Source organism: Podarcis gaigeae (genome assembly GCF_964106915.1).
Source record: "Podarcis gaigeae genome assembly, chromosome: 2".
NCBI lineage: Eukaryota > Metazoa > Chordata > Lepidosauria > Squamata > Lacertidae > Podarcis > Podarcis gaigeae.
In genome coordinates, this window is record NC_139679.1 from 1,232,641 (window position 1) to 1,250,973 (window position 18,333).

Consider the following 18,333-nt stretch of genomic DNA (forward strand, 5'->3'; position numbering starts at 1 on the left):
CCATCCTGACTGTGAGTAACAAGGAGAGATTGGGTAGCAAAGGAGGTGCACATAAAGGAGGACAGGAGCAACTCGAGACTCTAGTTTTAAATGACTTGGAGTGCTTGATTTAGAAGGTGTTTGCTCATATCTCTCAGATATTTGAGTCTTGGCTGAGGATGCACATAGCACTATACTTAACCCCCTTTTTTGCTGGTGAGCTCATTTAAGGCTGGCCTGTTCAGTGTGTGTGTTCATTTATGGATCACCCACCATGTCAATTTGGTACAATTCAAACGTTGGACCGTTTTTGCAGAGTGGAGTGTGTGTTTGTGTGCCTAATATCAGAGACATGGCAAGGTGGAGACTTGCCAAGAGAGAGAACATGCATATGTATCCAATAATGAAGAATTAATTATTTTATGTTAGCCCTGATGAAGATCTTTTAGATTGTCCCCAAACTTTCAGGCTCGTTCATAAGATCAGAGCAAAGCTCACATCCAAATCCTAAACTAGGGACCTGTTGTCACTTGCACACATTGGCCACCCAAATACTTGAGCTCATGTAATTGCTTGTCTGCTTTATTTTCTTACCTTGTTCTGGTCAACAATGACCAAATTTGCTATCCCTTATATGTTTTCTTGCGGCTTGTTTCAAGGTAACACTTGATCTGATGTCTTTTGTCCTCTTCCAGTGTTTAATTGAAATCTCTTTTCCATCTGACAGGTCAAATGCAGAAACCTTTTGAAGATGCCTCGTTTGCGCTGAGGCCTGGCGAGATGAGCGGACCAGTATTCACAGATTCAGGGATCCATATCATCCTGCGCACAGAGTGAAAGTGCCTTGGAAAGGAAAGGGTGGCGGGGAAAAGGAACAAGAGAACCTTCATTCCAACCCCTCTGTGCGCTCTCTATCCCCAAACAAACTCCATATCTAGCTTTTCATTTTTTATTTTATTTTATATATGGAAAAACACACCCCTTGTTTTCATATCTCAGTGCCTCCTTTGGCACCTCAATGCAATGTCCTTCCCCACCTGTAGAGATGCATGGTTAGCTGAGGCAGAAAATGCATTTGAAACTAAGAGACAGCAGCATCTTTCATAGGCACAGTGAGGAGGATGTTTTAAAGGAAATAAATAAATAAACCCACAGCCACTTGAGTCTGATATTGACAATTTCTCCAGTTCAGGAGACGCGCCTGTGCTGCAGGGTCATACTTCAACGCTTTCTCTCCACATCCAACTTGTAATAGAGTTATTTATTACAGGGCTCCACTGATGGTGGCAAAACTTAGCTCTTGGTGTTTTAGATAGAAAGAAAATATATTCCACTAGTGTCCGCCCTTGTTTAGGTTAAAACGTAATGCCTCCTCCCCCACCCCACCCCACCCCTATCCTCTTCTCTCGCTTGGAATTCAGGGCATTGAGTTTTCCAGTTGACCAATCATTGCTAAATTGCTCTTGGATCCGTAATGAAAGCCATTATTCTGCAGTATGGCCTGGCAGATTCCCTTTGAATTGTGAATTCAAATAATATATACCGTGCCCTAACTGAGCTATGATAATCCATGCATGGAGCCCACCAGGCTTCTCCATTCACTTCCATAGGGGGGAATTTTCCATGTGTGCAAAGGGATGTGCAGGTGGCATTGCCCCCTCCATGGAAGTGCATGGAAGAGAACTGCTTGTGGGGGAATTTGGAGCGGATGTCTGAGCATGCCCAGGGCTCTGGATCCGGAGGCCCAGCTTTTAACCTGTCGTGTTGGCTTCCAGTATGTTTTCATGTTGACTTAAAACTTGAAGATGCCTTTTAAGGACAAGCAAAGACTTTAGCCATTGATACCCTTCCCATTCAGCTCTTCCCCCTCCCCAAATTTATACCTGTGTAAAATTATATTACAATTAATTGTACGTTAACCATTCCTGTGTGCAGTTCTTGTTGTTGAAATGCCATCCCAAAAGAAGATCGTTAGACATAGACTTCTAGGTTCTCCCCCCCCCCCTTTTCCTTTTTTTCAAAGAGGCAGGTCATGATCCATTTGTGGTTTAAGAATACTGTAAAGTCACCCTTTCAGTTATGCTACGTTGCTTTCTGTTTACTAAGATCCGTAAGATTCCTACCAATTTCCTCGCTTTTGGTCTGATGCAAGCAAGCTTTGTGTGTGTATATAGCTGTATAGAGAGAGTGTGTTTGAGTTCTCTTATGCAAGAAGAATTAAAAAAAAACCCTCACCTGTTAAACATCATAGGTTTGACCTTGTCACTTTCTTTCTTGACATCTCCTTGTATGTATTCATTTTGTTGTTTCTCTTGCAAGGTTTGATCATAAGCTGGAATTCTTCAGGTATAAATAAATAAAGTTTTTAGTGCAGGCCCCTGCAGCTTGTGAACCACCAATCCCAAATGCCGTTTGCCTAGCCATTCATGGTGACTCCTTTATTACTTGCCAATCTTGTGTCCATGGTGTATGTTGGATTTGCAGTGCTGAGCAACCTGGGGGGCGGAGAAGGCTGGTGGGCAACTGCATATATCTGCTGTGTGGTGTTTGGTTTGGTCACACGCTGGATGGGCAGGCTTGCACTAAAAACCAGATTTGAAGTGTTTATTGGAACAAAACCTTTCTGAGTTGGAAGAGTCCATGGAAAAGATCAGGTGTTTGTTCCAGGTGTCAAGGAGCCAGTTCACCCAAGGCTGCATGTTGGTAGAGCTGGAGAGGGCTGCTGAGCGGGAGACAGGATGAGTGGCAAGGGAAAGCTCATGTTTTCCAAGGTGGCCAAATGCCTTGGACTATTATTATTATTATTACAATTTGAATTTATATACCACCCTATACCTGGAGGTCTCAGGGCGGTTCACAGAACAAAAATCTCTTGGACTTGTTCACATTTAGTGGGATTTTTCTCCAAGTCCATTTTAAACAGGAGGCCCTGCCTTCAGCTGCGTGACTAATTTGGTTTGTGTGTGAGAGAGATACATACCAATTCCAATTTGGCAAATTGGGATCTAAGTTTTAATCTTGCTTTGACACTTTCTAAATGTTCCATATTGGAGGTTGGGTGTACATTTAACCTTGAGAGCGCCAATTTTTGAAACAAACCTTGGTCTTTTTGACCTTGCATAAATTAGGAATAATTAAATAGGACAATTATGTGCTCCAGACAGAATATATTACCCCCAACGCCACAGAAAAACCCACACAATTTAGGCAGTGGGATGCCATAAACAGCACAAGCAGCGCATTGGATCTGGCTGGGTCCCAAACCAAACTGGTTAGTTTAGGGTTGACCTGGGATGTGTCTCTTGGTTGAGGCAGCCCTGGGTCACCTGGGGTTGGGTTGAGAGGGGTGTTGTGGTGGCTTGAAAGGGTGACAGGAAATGTGCAGGAAGCCTGTGTAATCTTCCCCCACCCCCAGGGCCACATGTTTAATTTGATTTTAAAACTAATTAAACATTGCAAGGCCTCCAGATCAGATCAGGGCCTGGGTTGGAGCAGGGCTGCTCTGAAGCACTGGATCAGGCCTCAAATTGGATTGGGGGAACAGTGTACAGCCCTAACATAGACCCATTACACCAGTGTCAGCAGCACCCAAGATTTTACACTGGCTGTTAACCAAACAACAACAAGAAGAAATTGAATTTTGGGCAATTGACCATTTTAAAGTTGTACACCTTTCTATTTCAATTCAAGTGCAGAAAGACAATTTTTGTGTGCACTGTGATTTCTGTGAACCCTGGTTCTGAAGCAGCCTGGTATTTACCAGTAATCCAATGATAGGATTAAATAGAAACATTCATCGGGCCCTTGTCTTCAGTTTAAGAAGCTTCTGCAGAACTGAAACTCATGGAAATAAGTCTCCTGAAATCATACTCAGTTTCTAACTTGTGCCAGTTGGCTGAAGTCCTGCACTATAATGGAATTTATGTTTGCAAGGTAGTGTCAGCGGGGATTTGGTGGACCAGATGCAGGCCAGTTGCCATGCAGGGGCTTGCTGTGTAGCAACCTTCCCCATCCTGGTACCCTCCAGAAGTTTGGGATTTCACCTATCTCCCCTACCATTGGTCATTCTGGCTGGGGCTGATGAGAGGTCAACAGCATCTGGGGGGCAGCAGGTTGGGGAAAGTTGTGGGGAGGAAGTTGCCCGAACCATCCCACCCCACGGGCACTCAGTGAGATCATTATTGCATGATCCCTAGCATTCACTTGGCTGCCTGCATTGGGGGGTGTTAAATCAAGTCTTTCTGAAAACTTACCTCTTTCCTGTGGCATTCTCGGGAATGTTTGGAGACTGCAGTGTGGTTGGTGGGGACGAGATAGCATCTCCTTTCCCTGCTCCCACCAGACTCTATAAATTTTAAAACTAGCCCAATTGATTCGGGGCCAGATCCAGGTCAGGTGTTCCTTGGGTTGGCCTGATGTGCGGGGTTGATGTGCTCAGCTAAGAAATGACCTTATCGCCTTTTAAATCTTAAATCTCTCAGAATTTCTGAACAACAGGTGCTTCCTGCTAGTAAATAGAGAGTAGCTGTTCTTGTTTTACAGGAGCAACTGAGCCTATGTGTGTCTTGCCAAAGGGCCCACTGAGTTTTTTACAGGTTTTTTACAAGGGGAGATGTACCTTGCCCAATATCACCACTGCAATTTCCCTCACCATCTAAATTTCTTGTGGCGAGGATATTGGAGCATTGGATGGAAGTTTGTATCCATGGCAACTCATTGATTTCTTTATTTTTCTGTATAAATCTCCCAGTAGCAGAGTGACAGGCAGGTGAAATTAGAGGAGTGGAAGCAAATTTACCCCAAATGACCATGATGAGCCCGGGATGAAAGGAGGAGAAAGGGAAATGTGGGTAGCATCATTGATAAAAATTTGGTAAAATGGCCAGGATTAAATATTGGCAAATGGGTAACTCCTGAAGCAGAGCTTGAGCATGACCTTCCTTTCTGCAACACAGTGCAGTCTTCAACTAATTCTACCCTGTGGGTTGACTAATCAGGATTAACCTCAGTCAAAGATAGCTGGTTAAGCCTTTCTCAGTCTCAAATAGGGAGCACAATCCCCACTGAAATAGAGGGAGAGCTGGCTTTTTGCATAGCTCATTGATTTCCATGTAGGTTGGGTAGGAGAAGATCCCCTCTGGTTTGCATCCTAGATGGCCGCTATTGTCTCTCAAACAGGAACAAAACATCTCCAAAGTATTGCCTACAGTGCCTGCAGTGTCCACATTGTCACACAATGCTAAACCAAATAATGGCTCAGAGTAAACTCTGCTCCTTCCCGGTGCTTTTGCTCCTGCCCTGCCCTGAGTTAAGCTGTGTTTTGGCTTAGTGTGGCATCCTAGCCCAGGCTTGTAATTTAGTGTGTCCAAACAAGCCACAAGTTGTGAACCATACAACAAATCGTGGTAGCAATTCGCAAGTGAAACCATGAGCCTGGGTTTGTACAGCATGCTAAGCCCAACCATTGCTTGGCATGGAACAGCTGGAGAAGGAGGGAGCATCAAAGGAGTGGCAATCTCTCTAGGAGGTTTGGCTTAGCTTTCCTTGTGATCTGGTCTGGTATGTTAGCAGTATCTCATCTGGGCAGCAGACAGGCCTAGACGTGCTGAGCTTCAGTCAGATTTGCATCATCTAGCAGGGCCAAATACTATGGAAGTCTTTATAGGAAACTGCTGCAGTCAGAGCAGCCAATATTGGGGCTAGATCAACTCATGTCCTATATAAAATAATAATAATAAGCATCCTACTCTGTTCACTGTTCTCTGGGCCCTTCTGTCTTTTAAGTATTGAAGAGCTTTCTAAAGATGAGAATTCTGACACATGTTCAGAATTTAAAAGGTATCATCAGTGAATGAGCTCATCCCTGCTCTATTTGGCTTGAGCCTAGGTAAAAATTTGGAACTGAGTGTTTTAGGGAGCTCTGTGCAAATTTTATATCTGGCTTGTGAGTGAAAACATTTGGCCCCCAATGCTTTTGCCTCCAGCAGGTGTCTAATTTCTAGGCCTAATTTTAACTGCAGGACAGGATGAAAGCATTTGCTATCTGTTTTGTCCAACAATGTTTCTGACTCTTCCGAAGACTGTTGGGCAGCTTTCTGGCAACTGTTCATAATTTATTGTTGGGGAGTTCCTGCATCAAGACTGTAGGAAGGTCATCTAGAAATCAGCAGAGGAATTCTCTGCTTCTTTATAGTCACCGTCTTCCAATACCCGTCAAGAGGCATTGACCAGTGGCAGGATTATTTCTGTGTTTCAAGCAGAATTGCAGTTAGGGGAATAGTACAGTTTCCTGCACAACTATTTTCTGGGTCACTTCCATTCAAAGCATGGGTTGGCATACTAAGGCCCGTGGGCCGGATCAGGCCCAAGTGCCTTCTAAATCCGGCCTGCGGGCGGTCCGGGAATCGCCGCATGGATCGCCAGCTCGCGGATCGCCAGCGTGTGCGTTCTTTCTCCCTCACACGGTGGCGGCGGCTCCTCCTCTCTCCCTCCTCCTGGCTTCTCCCCGCCTGCCTAGAGGAGGAAGGGGGCTGGGCTTTGTTGGTGCCAGCCCCTCTCTAGAGCCCTTGCACACACCGCTCATCGTTCCCTCCGCCACCACCAGCAACCCCTGCCGCTCGCAAGACAGAGGAGCCGCAGTTGGCTGAGCGCCCCTCTTGAGCAACAACCATCTAAAGCAGCCCCTTTCCGGAGCCCTTTCACGCACCGCTCATCCCACCGCCGCCAGCCCCTGCCGCTCGCAAGACACAGGAGCCGTGGTTGGCTGAGCGCCCTCTCGAGTGGCCATTTACGGCAGCCCCTCTCCGGAGCCCTTTCGTGTGCTGCTCATCGTCCCTCGTTCTCCCCCCCCAAAAAAAATATAGTCTGGCCCCCCACATGGTCTGAGGGACAGTGGACCAGCCCCTGCTGAAAATGTTTGAGGACCCCTGATCCGAAGGGTTCTCCGAATCCACACTGAAAAAGGCTAAAGATATAGAGCCACCACCTGGGAGTTCTTACAGGATTGTGGCCTCTGTCCACAGGATTCAGGTGAAACATCATTTGTGCCTTCATTTTCCTTATGATGATCTATAAAAGGGCTGTGCTTTGAGAAAATGGCAAACTCTGAGTAAGATTCATCCTGGAACTCTGGATTTCGTTTTAGTTGTATTAAAGTACTGGGGCTTTCTTAGTTCATGTACATTTAGGCTGGGAGATGTAACAGCAGTAAATGATAGGTGTTAGGTCAAAGGAGAAGGGGTGGTAGCTCAGTAGCAGAACACATGTTTTCCATATAGATCACAGATTTTATCTGTGATACCTCTGAATTTTTATTTTTTTATGGACTGAAGATCAAATAATGTGAAAGTGGGTTGGAACAGGTGTAGAGAACTGTTGAACTACAACTCCCATCAGTCCAGCCATCATGGTCAATGACCAGGGATGATGGGAATTATCATTCATAGAATCATAGAATCATCGAGTTGGAAGAGACCACAAGGGCCATCGAGTCCAACCCCCTGCCAAGCAGGAAACACCATCAGAGCACTCCTGACATATGGTTGTCAAGCCTCTGCTTAAAGACCTCCAAAGAAGGAGACTCCACCACACTCCTTGGCAGCAAATTCCACTGTCAAACAGCTCTTACTGTCAGGAAGTTCTTCCTAATGTTTAGGTGGAATCTTCTTTCTTGTACTTTGGATCCATTGCTCCGTGTCCGCTTCTCTGGAGCAGCAGGAAACAACCTTTCTCCCTCCTCGGAGCCAGTGTGGTGTAGTGGTTAAGAGCGGTAGTCTCGTAATCCTGGGTAACCGGGTTCGCGTCTCCGCTCCTCCACATGCAGCTGCTGGGTGACCTTGGGCCAGTCACACTTCTGTGAAGTCTCTCAGCTCCACTCACCTCACAGAGTGTTTGTTGTGGGGGAGGAAGGGAAAGGAGACTGTTAGCCGCTTTGAGACTCCTGAAGGGGAGTGAAAGGCGGGATATCAAATCCAAACTCCTCCTCCTCTTCTTCTTCTCTATGTGACATCCTTTTATATATTTGAACATGGCTATCATATCACCCCTTAACCTCCTCTTCTCCAGGCTAAACATGCCCAGCTCCCTTAGCTGTTCCTCATAAGGCATCGTTTCCAGGCCTTTGACCATTTTGGTTGCCTTCCTCTGGACACGTTCCAGTTTGTCAGTGTCCTTCTTGAACTGTGGTGCCCAGAACTGGACACAGTACTCCAGGTGAGGTCTGACCAGAGCAGAAGACAGTGGCACTATTACTTCCCTTGATCTAGATGCTATACTCCTATTGATGCAGCCCAGAATTGCATTGGCTTTTTTAGCTGCCGCGTCACACTGTTGGCTCATGTCAAGTTTGTGGTCAACCAAGACTCCTAGATCCTTTTCACATGTACTGCTCTCAAGCCAGGTGTCACCCATCTTGTATTTGTGCCTCTCATTTTTTTTGCCCAAGTGCAATACTTTACATTTCTCCCTGTTAAGGTCGTTTTGAAGTGTGATCCTGTCCTCTGGGGTTTTAGCCACCCCTCCCAGTTTGGTGTCATCTGCAAATTTGATCAGGATGCCCTTGAGTCCATCATCCAAGTCATTTTACCAGCTTCTTTACAATAATATCATGGGGCACCTTGTCAAATGCCTAGCTGAAATCAAGGTAGGCTACATCCACTGCGTTCCCTTCATCTACCAGGCTTGTAATTCTGTCAAAAAACAAGATCAGGTTAGTCTGACATGACTTATTTTTCAGAAATCCATGCTGACTATTGGTGATCACAGCATTCCTTTCTAGGTGCTCACAGACTGTTTGCTTAATGATCTGCTCCAGAATCTTCCCTGGTATTGATGTCAGACTGACTGGGTGGTAATTATTTGGGTCCTCTCTTTTCCCCTTTTTGAAAATAGGGACAACATTTGCCCTCCTCCAGTCTGCCTGGACTTCGCCTGTTCTCCAGGAATTCTCAAAGATGACTGCCAGTGGTTCTGAGATCACATCTGCCAGTACTTTTAATACTCTTGGATGCAGTTCATCTGGCCCTGGAGACTTGAATACATCTAAACTAGCCAAGTATTCTTGTACTATCTCCTTAGTTATTCTGGGCTGTGTTTCCTCTGCTGAATCATTTGCTCCAAATTCTTCAGGTCGGGCATTGTTTTCTTTATCGGAGAAGACTGAGGCAAAGAAGGCATTGAGGAGTTCAGCCCTTTCTGTGTCCCCTGTTTGCATTTCACCATCTTCTCCTCTGAGTGACCCCACTGTTTCTTTGTTCTTCCTTTTGCTACAAACATACCCATAAAAGCCTTTTTTGTTGCTTTTAACCTCTCTAGCAAGCCCGAGTTCATTCTGTGCTTTAGCTTTTCTGACTTTGTGTCTACACGTGCTGGCTATTTGTTTGAATTCCTCTTTGGTGGTTTCCCCCCTTTTCCATTTTTTGTACACATCCTTTTTTAATCTTAACTCAGTTAAAAGTTCTTTAGATAGCCACCCTGGCTTCTTTAGGCACCTTCCATGTTTCCGTCTCATTGGTATTGCCTGAAGTTGTGCTTTTACTATCTCCCTCTTAACAAACTCCCAGCCATCATGAACTCCCTTTCCTTTTAGTATTACTGTCCATGGGATCTCACCCAGCACTTCCCTAAGTTTTATGAAGTCGGCTTTCTTAAAGTCAAGAAATTGAGTCCTAGTATGCTTGGCTGCTCCTTTCCGCTGTATAGCAAACTTCAGAAGAGCATGATCACTCGCGCCTAATGATCCTTCCACTTCTACCCCACTAACCAGGTCATCAACATTGGTTAGGACCAGATCTAAAATGGCTGTTCCTCTTGTTGCTTCTCCCACTTTCTGGACAATGAAGTTGTCTGCAAGGCCAGTGAGGAATCTATTTGACCTTATGCTCCTGGCTGAATTTGACATCCAATAAATATCCGGGTAATTGAAGTCCCCCATTACTACTATCTCCCTTCCTTTTGCATGCTTGGCCATCTGTTCCAGGAAGGCATCATCTATGTCCTCCGTTTGGCTTGGGGATCTATAGTAAACTCCCACAATGAGGTCACTGTTATTCTTCTCTCCCTTAATTTTGACCCAAATGCTCTCACTTTGGCTTTGAGGTTCTAAATCTTGGATCTCTTCACAGGTATACACATCCCTGACATATAATGCCACTCCTCCTCCTTTCTTGTCTGGTCTGTTTCTCTGAAATAGATTGTATCCCTCCATTATTACATTCCAATCGTGGGACTTATCCCACCAGGTTTCAGTGATGCTCATTATGTCATATTTAGTTTGCTGTACCAAGAGCTCAAGCTCATCTTGTTTATTTCCCATGCTTTGCGCATTAGTGTACAGACATTGAAGTCCATTAATCATTCCCCCGTGTCTCTTATTTAAGGATTTTTTCCTCCCACCACTAGGTCTGCGTGCTGTTTGCTTCGTTTGGTCTATGACATTTGGATGATCATCTTCATCAATTGATAGACCTTCAGGAGCACTGTCTCCCTCCCCCACATTAGTCAGTTTAAAGCCTCCTGATGAGGTTTCTGAGATTTTTGGCAAAAACATTCCTCCCAACCGTTGTGAGGTGCAGCCCATCGCTTGCCAGAAGTCCATCTTCAAGAAACTGCAGTCTGTGATCTAAGAATCCAAACCGTTCCTGTTTACACCATTTGCGAAGCCAGCTGTTCACTTCAACAACATCTGATGGGCCAAAGGTTCCCCATACTTGGGCCAGAATCTAATCCCTAGAGGAGGGGTGGGGGACCTACAGAGCCCATTATCCCTGGCCATTGGCCTTGCTGGAGTCCAGCTATATCTGGAGGGCCACAGGTTCCCAATACCTGTGCTAGATGGATAAATAGTCTGACCTGAAATAAGGCAGCTCCTTCATATGTTCCTTCATATGTTCACCACTCTCAGTCTTTACAATTGTTTGCTTGGTTTCTTCTAATCCAGTGTTTTCTGGCTGCTTGACTTCACAGCCTTCACGGATTTCCCCTGCAATTGTCTGCGTGCAACATGCAAAGTAGAGTTGCCAACTGATTGGGGGGGAAATTGGCCTGGCCTGCTCTTAAGTCTCTAACAACCTCTTGACCTGCAGAAATATACAGGTGAGGCTATTCAGAGCATGGAAATGAGGTATGTGCCATCCTGCTAATATCAGCACATCATGCTGCCATCAAGGCCTCTTGAGGACAGTTACTGGTAACAAGATTGGTAAGCTCAGCAGCAAGGCTTCCAAGTGGGAGGAAGATTAAGATGGTGAGCTTTAATTATAAAGGAGTCTGCCTGAGAGAGAGAAGGCAGAGACTCTTAAAGACTTACATATCTTTAGAAGACAAGCCAATGTTTAGGTTATACGTTAAAAGGCAATATATACAATCTGTGTTTCTGCTAGGCTACGAGAGACAAATTGAACTAGCTTTCTGGGAGAACAGTAATTAAACACAAATGAAAAATACTCTCCTTGCTCAAGCTAACTCCCAGAAAACAATCTTTAAAGAATGGAAAGAGCTGCTTTACAAGAGCAATATGATTTCACATGGTTTTGTGGCAAATAGGTTGGTGGCTGGCCTAAGGCAGAAATTCCCAAACTCTTTTCTCCCGAGCAGACTTTTAGTGCATTTTAAAATAATCCAAGTCTCCTGTGAGCCCAAAGTCTCCCCTCACAGAGAAGGCAGCCATTTGTGGCTCCAAGTAATGGGCTGCTCCTGCCCTGATTCCTACCAGTTGGTGTCTTAGCTGGTAGAAGGCAACTGTGCTGTGGCTCCGCATTGGGTGTCCATCACCTCAGCGACTCCTGAAGTGGAGAAAAGCAGCAGGATGAGCAGTTCTCCAAGGAAGTTCCCCATCTAGTCTGCTTTCAGATGGTTAAAGGGTGGGGGTGGAGGTGACCCCGTCACTCTGGGCAAATCAGGCTCATCCATCAGTGTTGACACAGCCTAAAAGAGCAGTCCTTTGGGGAGTGTAAGAAATGAATGTTCCCCCAAACAATTTTAATAAAAGAAAAAAGTGCTCCAGGTATCAGAAGTCACCACCCCAATGAAACATTTTGGATTTTTTCACAACAGTAGCTTTTTCAAGAGCAGGTGGGATAAGCTCCCTTTAGCAAATTGTATCCCCATCTCAAGTTACTTTTGGTTAGGCAAGATATTAGAACCTTGTTTTCTTGAAAAAAAACCTTCAAATTTCTTGAAAACTGTTCCACAAAACCCAGTAACGTCTGGCTTTTGGTGTCTGAAAAAGTGTGCATGCACACAAAAGCTTATACCCAGAACAAACTTAGTTGGTCTCTAAGGTGCTATTGGACAATTTTTTAATTTTTTTATATTCTGGCTTTTAGTCTGTTTTAGGTCATAGGCATTGATATCAATCATAATAGGATAATCATAACCCCAAAGGTTAACATTTACCCAAAGGTGAAATGTCATCTGCATTTTTAAAGCTGTATTTAGGCAAAACACAACGACCAGCTAGAATCTGAAGAACAGAAAATAAAGTAAAAGTTAGAACTTGAATAATGGAGGCTGTGCTTGATTCACTGCCCTCCAGCTTACCGCCACCTTGTGCAGGATTCATGGCTCACAAGTACAGCAGGAAAGGCATGAGTGTGTTGCTATCACAGCCACAGGCCTTCTGCTCTCAGGAAAACAGTCCATTTGTTCCCCGTGAAGGGCACTTGGGTTCAAATCTCTGCCATGAACTTCCTGGATGATTTCTCAGCCACAAAATCCATTCTTAAATATGCAATAGAGAGACAATAATGCTCGCCTACCTCAGAGAGTTGTGACAACTGCAGATGGACAGCTGTGTCAATTTCAGTTCCCTCAGTATCTCATTTTTGCCAATTTTAAATACAGTTCATATTTCTGCAGCAATTCGCTTTTTAAAAAGTTCACGAAAATGTACAGTGGTACCTCGGTTTACGAACTTAAGCCGTTCTGGAAGTCCGTTCTTAAACTGAAACCATTCTTAAAGCAAGGCATGCTTTCCCTAATGAGGCCTCCTGCAGCCGGTGCCCTTCCACCGTTCGGTTTCTGTTTACCTCGGATTAGTCTGAGGTAAAGTTTGCAAACCAGGACACTACTTCTGGTTTTGTGGAGTTTGTAAACTGAATAGTTTGTAAACAGGGCTGTTCTTAAACCAAGGTACCACTGTACCAGCATTTTAGTAAGTTTCTCCTAATAAATAGATGTTTATATGCAGTTTTGACTAATGTGCACATTTTGTGAGCAATTTCCCCTAATGTACAATGCATTCTTGTAAGTTATTTTCACCATTATATTATTATTTATTAAATTTCTATACTGCCCTTCATCTTAGGATCATATATCTTCATTTTTATTCCCACTTTTTGTAAACACTGGAGAACTGCATCACACAAATTGGATGTGCGAAATTCAAAGGATTCAGTTTGCATATTGATTCAGAAAACTTGAATTTAATAGATTCACCTTTAAATGCAAGCTGAATTGAATTTATTCCCCATCCTTAGTGGCAACATAATGTAAGCAAATCACCTTCAAAACTCTAAAGTAAATGCTGCCTGGTGTTCTTGAGTTTCTTATTATAGGATCTTTCCTATATAATGAGATGTAAAATAAGTTTTTAGACTAACACAACAAGAAGGATCCAAACAGCCACTTTAGGTGCATCCAAGATCTTGGCTGCATTCTGTGGCATATTGAAAATTCCTTTCCTGATTTACCTCATTTAAATTTTACTGCAGTTATCCTTCACCATTTGACTATTGATATTCAGTCTGTCTTGGCAACACTAAGGATATGACAACCCCCACCCCAATACTCTTTAAAACCTCATACATCTGAAAAGAAAATTATTTTGTTTGTACGGTCACATCCATTCTTGAGAAACAGCTTTTGCTTCTTTGAGGTTTCAATAATCTTTGTTATGAAACTCACTGAGGCATGGGTTGGAATACTAAGGCCCGTGGGCTGGATCAGGCCCAATTGCCTTCTAAATCCAGCACGCGGACGGTTTGGGAATTGCCGCGTGGATTGCCAGGGAGTGGATCACCACACGCATGTTCTTTCCCTCTCCCTCACAGGGCGACAGCGGTGGTGCCTCCTCCCTCCCTCCTCCTGGCTGCTCCTCACCCTGCCTAGAGGAAGAAGGGGGCCAGGCTTTGTTGGTGCCAGCCCCTCTCCGGAGCCCTTTCGTGCACTGCTCATCATCCCTTGTTCATCCCCCCCCCAAGGTCTGAGGAACAGTGGACCGGCCCCCTGCTGAAAAAGTTTGAGGACCCTGGCGAGGGATGGATGCTAGACACCTTCCAGCTCAGTGCAGGGCTGCTTCTTTGGTGGGGGGGCATTGTATGTGTGTGAAATGGAGTGTCTTTCTCAGTTCACCCTTTATTAGCTCAAATTTAAAGATAGCTCTGGTGCTTCATTGGAGACTTCTCCATTAGGGCAAATAGGGTTCCTGCCCAACCAACCCCAATCTGTCCTCAGTCAGCTCCTGCCTGCCTGCCCTCTTCCAAGTGTGTGCCTTAGTCCTCCTTTGTCCTTTGAGACTGAGTTGATATTGTAGAACTCAGCAGGGAGAAGGATGGAGATGTTCCACATGTGTGTCATCATGCACCTGGCATGTGTTGTGTGCACGATGTTGTATTGTTGAGAGGAGGCAGAGCGTGGAGCCCAGTGCAACACAACTTCAGTGGCCGGCAGCTCCTCTCTTAAACTCAGGAGGAGCCAGCCATTGAAGCAATGCTCTGCTTCATGCTCAGCCTCCTCCACCCCTTCCCAACAGATATTGGGGGGCCCAAAGACACCTCGTCCCCATAGAGTTGGTGCCCCTAGTTGGCGCCCCTATGGAGCTCTGGATGTGTCCTGTGCTGCATGGCATAGTCATGACCGTACACATTTCTGGAACCACCACCCGCAGCTCTGGAATTAATGTTAAATGATAGCTATATTGGATGGCATTCAATTAATGCAGATGTCCACATTTCTGGGATGTATGCCCACCTTTTCACAAATGTGTGCGAGCCAAACTGAGAGTTTTCTTTCCTAATGGCTTGTGACCCGCCAGTCCAGTGATTGATCTCTCTAGATGTGACAGTCTGTTCCTTGGGGGGTGGGGGCTTGGATGAAAACCAGAAGAAATTCTGTAAATGATCTTTCTAGGGAAGTGAATGCTGCAGATCTGATGTGGTCAGAAAGTGTTATGGTGGCTGTCAACCAAACGACTTTCAAGGGCTTTCTGTGATCTCTGCACTGCAGAGCCCACAGCTCAGTGAAGCTGGATTGCGGCCCTGGGAAGAAGGCCAGAAAACAGCTGAGAGGAAGTGATGTCATATCGACCCAGCATGCCGGAAAGGGAGGAGTGCGCAGGCTTGTGCAATGAACCCCAATTTGTTTTTGTTTTTGTTTTGGTGCTTGCTCTGGGTACAAATTTTAATCAGAGTGGGCGTGACTCTCCATTACCCCAAACAGAAGTTGCTGCAGAAACTTGGAACTGGTGGGTTTTGTTTTGGCTTCAGCCTGTTTTCCAAAATTGTTACCCTGATAAACACCATGAAAGTTTTTTGTTTTGATTCCCAGAGCACAGGAGAGCCCCCAAAGTAAATTTAAATTTTCAATTTCAATTTATTTCTTAGAAGATGAGTCCATGTGGGCTATAGAAGAATATACATGTTACATAAGTCGAGGAGAAACTAATGAGGAATTTGATAAAACAAACACCAATTAAAATAATTTTGGCAACCCACCTTACCCTAAAATGCCCCTTCCCAGCATAGAGCCTCCATAATTTTCTTTACAATAAAAATTAGCAGCCATCACCAGTAATAGCCTTGTTTCCCAACTGTTAATATCAATCTGCTCAACAGGGTGACTTGGGTTCTTATCCTGGAGAAACCAGAAAAAATACTTTTCTGGAGCTCTCATATGGGAGTGTGGGCAGTAGAGTTGAAGTTGACAGACATCAGCTGGGGATCCCTGCCCACCTGTTTTTCTCATAGGTATTGCTATTATATTGTCCCACAAAAGAGTTTGAAGCCTAGGAGCTGTAAAGGCCCTTCTGTGATGTAGGATTATTTTAAGATCAAAGAGCCTGAAGTCAAGATCTTGAGGCCCTTCTTCACATGTCCAGATGGTGGCAACACGAGAATGGGCCTTTTCTGTAGTGGCTCCCTGCTTGCGAAAAGCTTTCCCAGGCTCACCTGGCACCTTCATTACACTGAGGGGCGATTCTGCAACCCATGAAGACTAACCCAGAACTAGAAGAATCATTCCAAATGGCAAAAGCATGACAAAGTTTATTTTTGTGTGTGCAATCCCACTGCCAAACACACACACACAAGATAAGAACCTCTGCTCACATGATTTTAGGTCCCATGTAAGTGGTGGTGGTGGGTGTCCAACCCAGACTTACCTGATTCCTTTGTTTAAAAATGAACTTGGCCCTCAAAAACCTTAGACTTAATTAATAGAAATTCAACACTGATGAACTGTTTCCCGTACCATGTGCTGGGCCGGCCCTATCATTACATCAAGTAGGGCGGCCATCTGAAGTGGGAAATGCAGCTGGGAGGAGAATGGTAGCAAGGTGGTAGAGGACACACAACCCCCTCCTGTACCCCCTAAGCTAGTCATCTGCTCTCTAGTGCAGCAGAGGATGCTGTTCCATTGCCGGAGTGGAAATGAGACTCAGCAGCCAGTTCATCCAGAATCTGTACCAGGAATGAGGGAGATGCCAGCTTGTCCTTTGCAGAATGCAGTGAGCCATCCCTAATCCTGTGGAGCCAAGAATTTATCTGTTATGGATGGAATTCCCTAAGCAGTCCTGCCCAATGGGGCTTCCCTCATCTCTTCACCACACACCCTCTGAAACTGGCTTTGGGAACGGGTCAAGAGAATCCCCGGAGCATTGTGGAGTGGGAGGAGAGGGAGTATTGTTCCTTCTGGCAATGGCTACCATCCCCAATGGCTTCCTCTGAATCCCAGTTGCTGACAATCCCAAGTTGCGCTCAGGTCCTCCTTGCAGGATCACTAGAGACATCTGGGTGGCCATTGTGAGAGCAGGGCCATTGTCCTGATCCAGCAGAGCTCTTCTTATGCTCTTAATTCTTGGAGGAAAAAAATGACATTACTGGATATTGTTCTCATGTTAGTCTCCAGTGTCACCCAAGTGATTGGAGTTGAAGGAAAGGCAGCTAAAAGTGAAGTCTATGGGGCCATCAGTTGCAATGGGGCATCGCATCCTGATGTCTCTTCCTCCTCCACATCATCATGTCACATTGTGTCATAGAAATTTGATAGATTCCACAATATCTGCATGACTGGGCTGGAACTCACATGGGTAGATGCAACTGGGAATAATTTGTGAATGAGAATATTCTGGCTCTCAAATATATATACCATCTGGGTTCCTGATAAGGGAACACTTTCTTCTTTGGATGACACCTGGGATCCTGCCTTTTGCCAGGTCAGACTATCTGTCTTTGTACTTCAGGGAGTGGAGTTTGGGACCCTTTGGAAGCCCACTGTGAGGGGAATGTCGCTATTTTGACATGACATTTACTGCAGTTTCCATTGAAGTGCACAGTGAAATGTCCGCTGTGACATCAGTTTCACTTGATGCAAGAAGGTGATGTGGACAATATGCTTTCAGTGATGCTCCCAACCATGCTATTCTTCTAGAAAAAGAGGCGACAGAACTCCGCATGAATGCCTTCCTTGTTCTCTTATAGGGTAATGGCACCCACCTGAGTGGGGCTGGAACGGAGTTCCACTGATTTCTGGCTGAAAAAAGGCCCTGCCCCGAAGCACATGTTCTTTAGCTCCCTGCCCCTCTTGGCTCATTAATGCATGCTGAGGGGGTAGGACCAGGTGAATCCAAGGTGTGGTCAATGCATCCTTGAGGGAGGGAGTGGTTCTGGCCATCTTGAAAGAGGTGGGGATTTGACCACTCCAGACAAAGTTCGCCCTGGACCCACCGGTTTGTGACAACTACACACACGGAAGGTTCTTGAGAGGGTCATGGTGGGACAGTTGCAAGCACTCTTGGATGGAACCAATTATTTTGACCCATTTCAGTCCAGGTTTAGTCCTGCCTATTAAACTGAATCAGCTTTGTTCTCCCTTTATTTAAAGGTGAATGAGACTCTGCTACTCTTATTTGATCTCTCAGTGGCTTTTGATACCATTAACCATGGTGATGGTGTTTCCTGCTTGGCAGGTGGTTGGACTCAATGGCCCTTGTGGTCTCTTCCAACTCTATGATTCTATGATTCTATGTATCATCCTGCTACCCGACACTTTAAAGCAAAACAAAACTAGAGAGGAGGAATGGGCAAGTCTGTTCATTACACACACACAGAGAGAGAAAGACACACTTAAATTCAGTTCTCC

The 18,333-nt window shown here is 45.1% G+C and overlaps 2 protein-coding genes across 4 annotated transcripts in view; both read left to right on the forward strand.

Moving 5' to 3' along the window:
* Positions 1 to 2,227, forward strand: part of PIN1 (peptidylprolyl cis/trans isomerase, NIMA-interacting 1) — a 39,738-nt gene extending 37,511 nt beyond the window's left edge. For both annotated transcript variants that reach the window (XM_083729283.1, XM_083729284.1), the window contains exon 4: positions 707 to 2,227. In XM_083729283.1, the coding sequence (XP_083585409.1) occupies positions 707 to 816 (110 nt within the window). In that variant the 3' untranslated portion in view covers positions 817 to 2,227. The remainder of the gene's footprint in view (positions 1 to 706) is intronic.
* Positions 1 to 18,333, forward strand: part of LOC310840067 (uncharacterized protein) — a 437,006-nt gene that overhangs the window by 292,835 nt on the left and 125,838 nt on the right. The gene's annotated exons all lie outside the window — the stretch shown is intronic.